Source organism: Dermacentor variabilis, chromosome 10, assembly GCF_050947875.1.
Source record: "Dermacentor variabilis isolate Ectoservices chromosome 10, ASM5094787v1, whole genome shotgun sequence".
Taxonomy (NCBI): domain Eukaryota; kingdom Metazoa; phylum Arthropoda; class Arachnida; order Ixodida; family Ixodidae; genus Dermacentor; species Dermacentor variabilis.
The window spans coordinates 124,114,038-124,126,086 of NC_134577.1; the positions used below are offsets into that span (position 1 = coordinate 124,114,038).

At 47.5% G+C, this 12,049-nt stretch overlaps 1 protein-coding gene across 1 annotated transcript in view; it reads left to right on the forward strand.

Moving 5' to 3' along the window:
• The window catches only part of LOC142559407 (neprilysin-1-like), an 80,018-nt gene extending 71,678 nt beyond the window's left edge, over positions 1 to 8,340 (forward strand). Inside the window, exon 7 of the mRNA XM_075671005.1 lies at positions 7,660 to 8,340. Coding sequence (XP_075527120.1) covers positions 7,660 to 7,978 — 319 coding nt within the window. The 3' untranslated portion in view covers positions 7,979 to 8,340. The remainder of the gene's footprint in view (positions 1 to 7,659) is intronic.
• The last annotated feature ends 3,709 nt before the right edge of the window (positions 8,341 to 12,049 follow it).

The window sequence follows — 12,049 nt, forward strand, 5'->3', positions numbered from 1 at the left end:
CTGCGCTGCGACGTCGCGTCGCCCGGCTTCCTTGAGGCGGCGTCTGCTTGGCTTCTAGGCGTCGTCTGAATGGCGGCGTTTCGTCGCATCATTGGCGAGGTGTTTCTTGCAACGTCGTCGGCGGCGGCGCAGCATCTTCGGCATTTCGGCGAACAGCAAGTGACGCTCCGTCGGTTGCTGCCTTTAGTTTTTCGTATATGGGCAAACAGACCGGCCCCGTGTTGGGTAGTGTACTATCGGCGCTGGGGCGAGAGGCAGCGGCCAGGCTGCGGCGAACGGGAAGGCCATCGGGGTGTTCACAGCGCTGCGGCGAGGTATTCGGCGATATCACTAAGCCGTTCATCTTGCTGGGAGCGCGGCGCGTTGACGGCGAACCCCCGTAGTTCCATGTCGCGGTGTGGGCATCGGCCGTAGACGTGGCCCGCTCCTCCTCAGTGATAGCAGAGATTTTGTTGTAGCGCGAGCTGAACAAGGTCAACAGAAAGGCACATCTGACACACACAACGCTAACTTTCAACAACAGATTTATTTCCCATTCTCGTCGCTATATATACACCCTCGAAACGTCATGCAGCCCGTGTGTTGTCCTTGTTCAGCTTGCGCTACAACAAAATAAAATAAGCCGTACCAACAAGCCGCTATAGCGATCCTCATCGACAGAGAGAAAGTAAAAAAAAAAAAATCATGAGCCAATCCACTCCGTGAAGGTGGTTGACCAGCGAAGCTGTTTGGCACAGGAGACCGAGGTGACATAATTTTGAACAAAAGGAACAAACTCACTTATTGTCCTAATGGGTCATCATTATTTCCCTCGCAACTGCAGTCACATTCTTTGATAATGTCAAATAGATGCACGTACGCCGCTGGGTTGTCGGTTGGGCCGGATCAGTGTGGCATCGCAAGGGATATATCTGCAACACGGAACGCGTAACCGCTCCCTTTTCGGTACCCACACATACGCAATGAAATCACCGATGACAACAGAGGCAGTGTCATCGCAGCTAATTCACGCAAAGTGAGTAGCCATGAACCTTACGGGACTATGAGTCGTTACATTTTTTATTGCTTACTGGGGTATGAACCATTGCTCACGGGGGTATGAGCCATTGATGATGGCATTTTTCGACATGCTGTTTTGTATGTCGTATGCGTGATTAGAAAGAATGTAGGCACTGTTCGCTTCACTTTGCTGAGTGTATGTAGCCTCTGCCTTACGGGGCTATGAGGCATTGCATTTTTTGCTTGATCGGGAGTTTTCATATTGCTATACAATTTTGTCACTGACACTTTTCACCTAATTATAATATTTTAGAATTTGATTCATTAATTAAGGCTAATTATCTAATTATGCCGAAATAAAAATAAATATCTGAGTATCTTCAAGCGATGGCAAACATTACGTTGAGTCTGTACAGGTACGTTGCATTTGCATGTATTTAATGTTTGGCTCAAGTTACGTGGGACACCCTGTATATACGCATAGGTATATGCGAGAACATTGTGCGCGCTCCCGATTACATATATGAGCGTTGCTGACATCAGGCTGGGTTTCCTGGCGTCATTCAAAATAAAAACAGCTGCCTGGCGGAAATCAATGCAAAATTATTATGGTACATTATATCAAATACAGTAGCGCGCACGTGTGTGTTAGAACAAAAAGTACTGAAGTATTGGGATGAGTGCTTTGCGGAATATATTTTAACTGGCTATTGTTAACACATAAAGAAAAAAATACCGCTTTTTTTCTAGAATTATTGCTGATATACGTATGCAGTCAATGGAAACATGAGTTCCGACCTAGTGCCCGTGGTGGAGGCAGCCCCAAACCGCACGGCTACATTGGCAAACGATATATTGGTTGATTAGGGCGAAAAAATCTAAAGTGGCTCGTTGCAATGGGGGCTCATACCCGAAACAAGAACGACATAATCAGGAATGGCCCATACCCTCGTAAGCAAGCAAATATGCAATGGCTGAATATGCATATACATTGTTTGACTATGCGTATGACTTGCTGTTGAATTGATACCATGTAATTATTCGTCTTTTCATTAAACATCATAATTCCCGATTTCTCTCTGCTAAACTTAAGGCCTAGGCTTTTCGCTGCGTAGCCACAAACATTCGCTCGTGTATAAATCACATTCATTCTCGATAGTGGCAGAATGTCGTCATCACACATCATTCCGGGAACCTTCTGTTGCGCGATTTGTCAATTACTCATGCAAGATAAATCAGACCCTAATTCACTGTTCTGATTCCTGATGACGCCAGAAAACCAAGCCTGATGCCGCGAACGCTCAGAAATCTATTAGGGAGAGCAAATAATGCTACCACACACCTTTTGTGATGTACCGTGGCACTGAGGCATTTCTTGAACAATGTAGGAGAATACATTGTAAAGACAGAGGTGCATCCTTGGATGCGTGTGTTCTAAGTTCATCAACTTGAATTGCACCAAGAAAACCTGTCCGAGCATTCGCACCTGCTTTATTAGATGCCTACTGCACTATCATTATACAGGTGGTCTTTTTTGACGGCACCAAATTTTAAGAAATAGATCAATGTAAATCTTCCTGACATTATTATCATTAGAGTGTTCAGACGGTAACCTCCGGATACGGAGCAAGTTGAACAGTTGTGTGCGTAATTCACGAATGTATGTTGATTATCTTTTAAATAATTGATCTTGGGTGGCTAAAGCGAATGAGTAGTTTGGAGCCTGCCTTCGACATTGTATAGTTGAGCGAATATATGCTTATGAAACATGATCCTGTAAGAGTAAGAACATATATCTTGCAATTAAGCGCTCTGTGAAAGCCTCGCTGACGCGGAAAAAGGTCGAGGGTAACGTCGACCTGACCGCTTCCAGCCTTTTGAGATATTGTCATGAATGACACGGCTCCGTGAGCATGTTTCTTGCGGCCAGACGACTGTCGATTTTTATTCACATTGTTTTTTCCGAACGCAAGCCGTTTAAAGTTGAAATGTCAATATAGCAACAAACGTGCGCTGCCGAAAGCTCGCTTGGTCACCGAAACGATACACGATCGAATGATAGTGCAGATTTTGCGCGTCATTGCCTTCAAGACATTGCGCTGCCACCGACGGAAGCAAGATAACGAAGTTGAACTGCTTGGCAGCCTCTTACGGGCCGTGGTAGGCAAGGGCGGCATTACTGACATCGCAGGCGCTTTCTTTTTGCAGTGTCATTCGTAGTTGTCTCGTGCATTTAAACACGGGCTTTAATGGTCTCCACATCGCGTTTGTTTCCAAGAGTAGGTGTAAGCAGGAAAATGTTCGCTCACACCCGCAAACACGCAAATACCCTCGCACACACACACACGCACTCTCTCTCCCTGGCACGAGCACACACTCTCTTCCTCAAACGCATTCGCACGCCCTCTTCATCGTCCCCATCGTACGCACAGATATCCATGCGCACACAAACACGCACAGTTATGTCCGCAGGCATGCATGCTGAAACACGAACAAGCACGGTCGCACATGTGTACATTCACGCGCCGCCATGCATGCGCCGAAAGCACGCAAGCGCGCACACACATGCACTAACACGCAGATGCAGGCATGCACACACGCCGCGAACGCTCACACACACATACGCGCACTCGCGTGCAAGCATATGTACATACGGAGGCACTAGCACGCGCACACACTCTCCGCTGGCACGCACACTCACGCACACTATCTCTCTCCCTTGCGTATACACACGCTCTCTTTCCCTCGCGCGCACACACATGCTGGAAACAGTGATAGGTGAGCGCGACAGTGATTATACGCCGGCTGTGCGAGATTGATAACACAGAACTTAGTTTAAAGGAAAAAAAAACTTTAAAAGAACTTATATTCTGGTCATGCAGTACAGTTTAACAAAGGAAAACATCGCAGCGTAGTACGCAACGTCCGCTTTGTCTTGTCTCTAAACAGCGTCTCTCTCTTTCTTCTCACACACACACACACACACACACACACACACACACACACACACACACACACACACACACACACACACACACACACACACACTCTGTATCCCTCGCACGCAAACGCACTCTCCCTCACACGCACGTACTCTCTCTCCATCCGTCATACGCATACACACACACGCGCGCGCACACACACACACACAATACGCACGCACAGATATCCATGCGCACACAAACACGCACACATTTTTTCGCAATCCTGCATGCTGAAACTCGAAAAGCACACGTTGGCACGCGTACACGTACACACACGCCCACGCATGCACCGCAAGGGCGCGCACAAGCGCGCACACACGCAGGCACCCACATACGCTGCGAACGCTCACACACGTCGCGAACGCTGACACACGGATACACGCACTCGCGCGCATGCAAACGCAAATACGGAGGCACACGCCCGCACACTCATACACAGAGCGAACATGCGCCACTCTGTACCATCTCGGCTGCTTCTCAAAAGCCTGCACGTGCAAACAGGCTGCATAACACTCCCTCTACCAATACCTTTTCAATGTCAGCTGTAATAAATCGCTTTAAGGTTTAAATTTGGCGCTTTTTTAAGCCAATGTGCCCTCTGGCGGGAGGGTGCAAAACGATTTTCTCCTGTCGTTGGACTTCACCGCCCCTGTCTGACTTTATTTAACTGCTTTAACGTACCACCAATGTTCCGACTAAGTGCCAAAATGCATATGTTGCTAGAAGGGACTACCCTCTTGTTGTCGTCGTTTGAAACTTTTTGACCCTCGCCCTATATTCTGAAATATAAATTAGAAAAAAAAAATTCCCATTGAGTCACACTTGTGCGTTGCTGTGAAGTTCCGAGGGAGAATGTCCAGAATTCCTGGACATGCTCCAGCGGTCCGAATTTGTGGGCCTTCCCACGCAGTCTTAACTTTCTTCAACTTGGCGGTGATGGGTCCACTCATGACGGAATAATCGGCTGCTGTGTCTACTAAGGCACTGACTGCGTGGCCGCCGAGAAGCACGTCGAGGTCGATTGTTCTTTGTTTCGCGTTACAGTTAGGTCTTGGCGTCGGATCACGGCTGCGTCGCGTTGGCCTCTGGCTGATACGTGGCGTCGTCAGGTGGTCTTTCGTCGGCGTATTCTTTGCTTCCAGACTTCGTCGCGATGGCGGCGTATCGTTATGTCGTCGAGGCATTTTCTTTGGCGTCTTCGTCGGCGGCGGAGGATCTTCGTCAGTTCGACGAACAGCAACCGCACCTCCATCGGTTGCTGCTTTTAGTTTTCCGGGTATGGGCTCGCAGACCGGCCATGGGCTGGGACACTGTATGGTCGGCTCCGCGGCAACAGGTAGCGGCCTGGTGACGGCGAACGGGACGGTTGTCGAGGGCTCCAGTGAGTGGTGGCGAGCTAGTCGGCGATATCGCGAGGTCGTTCTCCAAGCTGTCGTCGCGGCGCGTTCACGGCGAACCCTCGCAGTCCCATCTCTCGGTATGGGCATCGGTGGTAGACGTGACCCGCTTCTCCGCAGTGGTAACAGAGCGTGCGGTGGTCAGGAGAGCGCGAAATGTCCGTCTTCCTCGCGTAGCGGCGCTGGGCGACGGGTGGGCGGGCTGGCGGTGGACGACGAAATTGCGGCGTTATAGGGCTCTGGCGTGGCCGTGGAGGGGGGCCTTTACGGCGGGCGACGGTGGCGTAGGTCATCGCTTCCGGCTGGGGCTTCCGTGATTCTGGTTGCAGCTCAGGAACTCCATGCGATCGCTCAAGCTCATCTTTGACGATTTCGACCATTGAGGCTACTTGAGGCTGTGACCTGGAGTACAACCTCTGCAGCTCTGATATTCTCGCGCAGTTCGTCGGTAGCCAGTGATTAAATCCCTGCGTAATTGGTAGAGGTCGTGTGGCGGTTGAATTGCCGGTTCCACCTTTCGAGTGTCTTCTCGATGCTGGTGGCCTCGTGAAGGAACTGTTGTACGGTCTTCGGTGGGTTCGTATCATTGCGCCGAAAAGTTCTTCCTTCACACCCCGCATGAAATGGCGGACTTCTCCTCGAGCATATCCGGGTCGGCCTGGCGGAACAGACGGTTCATTTCTTCCGTGAATATGGCAACGTTCTCGTTAGATAGCTGCACTCGGGCGTCCAGCATGGCTTCGGCCCTTTCCTTACGCACGATGCTCGTAAAAGTGCGCCGGAAGCCGCTCCGGAACAGGTCCCATGTTGTCAAAGTCGACTCCCGGTTCTCCAACCACGTTCTGGCGGCGTCTTCTAAGGTAAAGTATACATGCCGCAGCTTGTCATTGGAGTCCCAGTTGTTGAAAGTCGCGATTTGTTAGTAGATGTCCAGCCAGGATTCCGGGTCTTAAGTCGCTGCTCCATGGAAGGTCGGTGGGTCCCGAGCTTGTTATGGGATAACGGAGGACGCTGGGGTAGCCATTGGGGTTGTTTTGACCACGATCTTCTTTGTCGTCTCAGGTAGAAGTCCGTGCTCCAGGGGCAGTCCTTGCACTCTGCGGCTAGCACGCTGGTCTTGCGCGATGTTGGTTTTGTCCTCTGGCATCGGGCTTGGATCACGGCTTTGCGGGGGTGTCCGGTACATGAACGCACTAGCACCTCCACCAGATATCACGTGGTAGTGACGGCTGAGAACGCAGCAAAACTGTGATTAACGAAACGAGCATTTTATTGGCCGAACTTGTGCCCTCAAAAACACTTAAACAACAATAGTAGCAGCGAACATGATCAGCGGTCATCGAAATCTGATCAGCGGGTCAAGCGCACCGGCTTTTATAGATCAGTAGTCGAATGTTCCAGAGTAATCGCTGGGACCAGCATGCCTTCCACAAAGTTCTACGCCATTCGCGTCGCGCATACATGCAATCAGATTACACAATTCGGTGACAACAGACAGCGGATGGAACCATCGATAACATTCCAGAAACTTCCGACAAATGCAAGCGCGGCCTGCGCTGTGCGATATCATTTGTTAGGCGGTGAAACGTGTCGCACGATAAAGATAAGTACACGTGTCAGTATGTTCTGCGTTTGTCCGCATAAAACGGCCAGACCTGGTAAGGGGCCCTTTAAGCAACCAAGCCGAACACTTGTTAGAGGGAAAGGATTTGCCCCAGCGTGACACATGCCCTGTTCGACCACTGTTCATAATGACAGCAATGAATGCTGGGGTAACTAGGCCGCCCCGCGCATCCCCCCAAATTCAATCCTCTTTGAACACGAACTGCATGAAGACATTAACCAAACGTTGACAATTTCCTTGAACAGAAATATTTAAGTTGAAACAAAGCACGTGTCTGCGAATCCTCGGTCTTTTTCCAAATTCTTCAGCTTCTTGAATATAAGTGATATCGAATAGATGGCACCATAATTGAAGAAACAACACCGAGAATACGGACAGGGATTTCAAGACTACGAACACAATGCTTGTTTGTCAGTTTTTAATCCTTTTCTGTGTTTTCGGCACTGTATCTTCATATTTTGGAATCCCACTAACTAGCCCAGCTCTGTCGTTACGTCAGCCATAACGCGTCTCGGACTCCGCGTTCCATTCTGGCTCATGCAACCCGCAAAAGCCTTCGAGGTTTTTCTTTCACTCTGCGGAAATCGTCGCTGAGACGTGGATTTGGACACCACCTATTGTGACGTCTTTTTCGCCTACTGCGCCACGTTTTCAGTGAGGAGATGGCCGCGATCTGGCACCTGGAGCCGATGCGACGCGCCTTCCTCGCGTCCAACACTTCGATGCCAGGGGTCACGAGCGCCGAGCTGCGTCTTCCCGGTCTCGAGGTGCTCCAGGGCGAGCAGATATTCTTCGCCTTGCTGTGCTTCACTCTGTGTGGTGGCATGGTGGCCAAAGCGGATGCGACCGGATGGGCGGTCAGCGGAGAGAAGCTCTGCAACGTCCCGCTGATGCACAGCACGCACTTTGCGAACGCCTTCCAATGCCCTGCGGGATCTCCTATGAATCCCGAGTTCAAATGCACTTTCTGGTAATATAACTAGGCCGCAATGTAATAGTAATAACAGTAATAATTATAGTCACTCAATCAATCAAACCTTTATTATAGTGTCCAAGAGCAGCTAAGCCTTTGTGCTGGCGCACACGTGGAGTAATACACAAGGGACAATGTGCGGTAAAGACAAATCTGGCATACAAAGCGAGGAGCCGTGCCTGAAAAGGGGCTAATGATAAGACGCGATCATTTTAACTTGTATCAAACACAGGGAAGGAACTCAATATATTAACACATACAAAATGTAGAGTGCCATAGGAGAATCCATATTGTAACCACTTCACACTGACAACACGGAATGCTGCCTGGTGAACTTTTGTGGGATGGGAAATTGTACGAGATCCGAAGTACTTTGATCAATGTTTCGCGCCATGTTGTGAAGGTACAATAAAGGTCTGATTTAATATGTCTTGATATTATACGTGCGAGGTGACGCACATAAATAAATAAATAAATAAATAAATAAATAAATCATACAACTGTTTAACACAGTGCCCACGAACAGCTGCGGAGTCTTCGTAGAAGGGCAGCGGATTGGGCGAGTTGGTGTTGCATGGTAACAATAAAATTCAAACAGCGCTAAACGAACGGGACCAGAACGAGGAGAGGACAAACACGGCGCTGAACTAGTCTTCGTACCGGTGCAGTTAAAAAGTAATATGCGAGACAAAATGCACAAAGAAGGCAAATGGGACAGACAAAACAATGTGAAATAGAGAAACAGAAACAAATAGGGAAACCGAAGACAAGGAGGTGGGCGTAAAAGGAAATATAATCATAGAACCCGATTATGTACATGTATACAGAACCTACGAAAATAGCTATGAGATAGGTCCATACAGGCACAATGCAGAAAGTAGTGCTTGCATATTGCTTAATAGTGGCGCTTGAAGTAATGCTCGGATATCAATTTATTCAGGACGCATTCAATGAGGTCTAAATTAGATTTGCGCGTTCTGCTCCAAACTAGAGGCATACTCTGGTGGTGTAAGGCACATAGTAACATATAATTTCAGAAAGGCAGCAGGAGAGTGGACGTCACGGGATGTGCGACAAGCGATGCTAACAGCGCGAACGGCACGTTGTCCTGCATATGAAACACTTGAAGAGACGCTTACGTTTCGTCAAAGTACGCTCGAAGAGCTAATAATAGTAATAATAATAATTTATTTACACATATCCAAAAGCAAAACAAAGAAACGGGCCGGTCTAAGTCCACGAGAACTTGTGCGACTAGGCCCGGCAGAGTCGGTACAGCGATGTGTTACATACTCACATAATAGGTGTAAAGGTAAACATTTACATAATAATGGTACTATATAAAATAATAACAAATACAATAATATTTATTGCCTCCAAAAATCCAAATCAACACCATCAGGCCGGTCTAAGCCAAGGGTAGTTTGTAGGACCGTGCCTATAAACATAACATACTTGGCGGCAAAAATATAATTATTGATGAGACACGTAGAAGAAAGAAAGAAAAGGAATTAAAAGACATAAAGGAGAAGGAGCTAACATTGCTATTCTACTTAAAACAATGGAAATTGAACAAGCACATATTACAATACCAAAATGTGCTCTAAATTAATTTCACCAGAGCTTCAATAATTGTTTCAGCGTGCTTTTCGAAGGCGCATTAAAGGCTTCATCCGGTTGTCGTGTTTGGGCGACAAACGACACCGTCTTTAACACGAACGGAAATGAACCCCCCCCGCCCCCCTTATTTCTCCGTAGTATATATACGTATGTGTGCTTGTCACGCAGGCGCAGGGCAGCACTCGTCTCGTCCTGTGCCTGCTCTTCGGCGACCAGTCTAAAGTGATCCGATTCACCCAACTCGGATAACACACCAACAACAAACGAGTTCACTTCATCAACAGAAAGGAAGTTCTTCGTTTTTTGCCCTCGCACTGGCGCTCTAGAAAGTGCATCAGCAATTTCCAAATTTTTCCGGGGAACATATTCAACATCAAAACTGAATCGCATCAGACGCATTCGGAGTCTCTGAATGCACGGCGGTACCAAATCTAGGGGAGTCTTTCCTAGTAATATCGCTAGCGGTTTGTGATCTGTCTCCAGCGTTATGTGTAGTCCACGCACATTACTTTCGAGACGCTCAGTCGCCCATGTTAGAGCTAGGGTCTCCTTTTATATTTGCGCGTAGCGAGTTTCTGTTGGAGTCAGTGATCTTGAAACAAATATAACTGGCCGTCTCTCTTTGTTTGCTTGTACTTGAACTAAAACTGCACCTAAACCACACGACGACGCGTCTAAAGAAAAAAATGGTTTGATTCCGTGGTTCAAACTTTGCCATACACCGACAGAGTAACATAGTAAACGTTAAGAGCGGACACTCCCATAGGCGCCTGCGGCCGACTTTGGCTCTCAGCGCACCTAGCGGAATCAGCGAAACGCACCAGCCTCCAAGATGGTCGCGTACGCTGCCGAATCTCGGAGGCTCTAATTTCAGTTTCGTTTTTTGTATTTCTTTTTTACCCATACCTTTGCTTAAATCGCGTGATTTCATGGAGGCACTTATGCCGCTGTTTATATGTTGCGACGACGAGCGCGCAAAGGTGTTTCCCTCATGTTTCATTTAACTTCATATTTGCTGTTGCGAGCTGTAACTTAGCGCAACAATCATGCCAACTATTGAGGAAGTAGAACTTTATCGCGTATGATATTGTACGTCTAGTAACTCATGCCAAAAGGTATATTGTAAATAAATGTGCCGTGTTCCTTAAACATAAATCAACTTGCTGCACAGTCAAAAGCACGAAAATAGCAGACAACAATTTATTGCAGCTAGATTGTAAGAGGCAAATACATGAAAACGGGAAGAAACAGCGAAATGGAAGTAATACGGGTTTCACACGGCGCACTTTTAAACGCGATCAAGCCCAATCCCATTTGAATTTCTCAGTCACGATTGGTTCTTTTGCGCAAGCTGCGCGATGGCGCCAATATCAGTCGCGAATTTCAATCCGGATCGGACTTGTTCGCGATCGAAAGTGGTCGGGTGACACCGGTATAATGGAGAGTAGTCGGAAACAAATGGCGGGATGGCAATAACTTTGCACAAGCAAAGCACATAGAAGACGTGTGGCAACTATCCACAAATATAAAAAAAAACTGCAAATACACGACTGCAAATAATTTGCTTAAAATGGGATTGTTTTGGCAGGTAAAAATAAGACGTTTGTTTCTTGTACTTCTGCGAAGTAGGGTAAATTAGGGCAGCAAAATTATGTGAATGGTAGCGTGACGAAATAAAATGGCTGCAAAAATAATTAAGCACGCACCAACATCTTCATCTCGAATGTGTAATCCAGTGTGTCCGTCATTAAAGAGCTGCGATTAAGCACTTTGTGTTGCGGGTTTTCACCTGCTGTCTTCGAAGCCTTACATTCGTCATCTGATACTTGAAATTTTGCCCTTGAGTATGCGTGATGTCCTTTGGCTGTGCAGTGTATTTTGAGGAAATGGTGGAGATTCCTGCAATACGTAGAATGACAGACAGAAGGCAAGCAATACAGGAGGCTTCAAAGCTATTGAACGTAGACGCTACGTTCCTTCGTATAAGCAATATTGGAGCCTGCAGAGCTTTATAATGGAGATGCTGCGTTCGTTCATGCAATCCGTACTTTTTTTGGTTAAGCAAGCACTGTTATAAAGGCTAAGAAACAAGGAACTTTCTACGGTAACCACTATACACTATACACATTTAAAACATGAAAACACGTATTTTGAGCCAATGCAGAACGGCTAACAACGCTCGAGCGCACATAGCCTGCTACAGAGGTTGGGAGAGAGCGCATTATTGCCATACTGCAAATATTGCACGTGTACCGCTTAGAAATAACTACATATCTTTTGCAGAAGTAGAGCACCATACTTTTTCAGCAGTCGCCGCGCGTATCATAAAGCTTTCTGCCCCGAACGGCATGTGTTCATAAGCCACATTTCTGAACGAACCATTTTATTTTCTAACTTCGTCATTGTATATAAAGTGCATCGCAGCTCGGACGCTCCCGCATCGCTGTTTTCG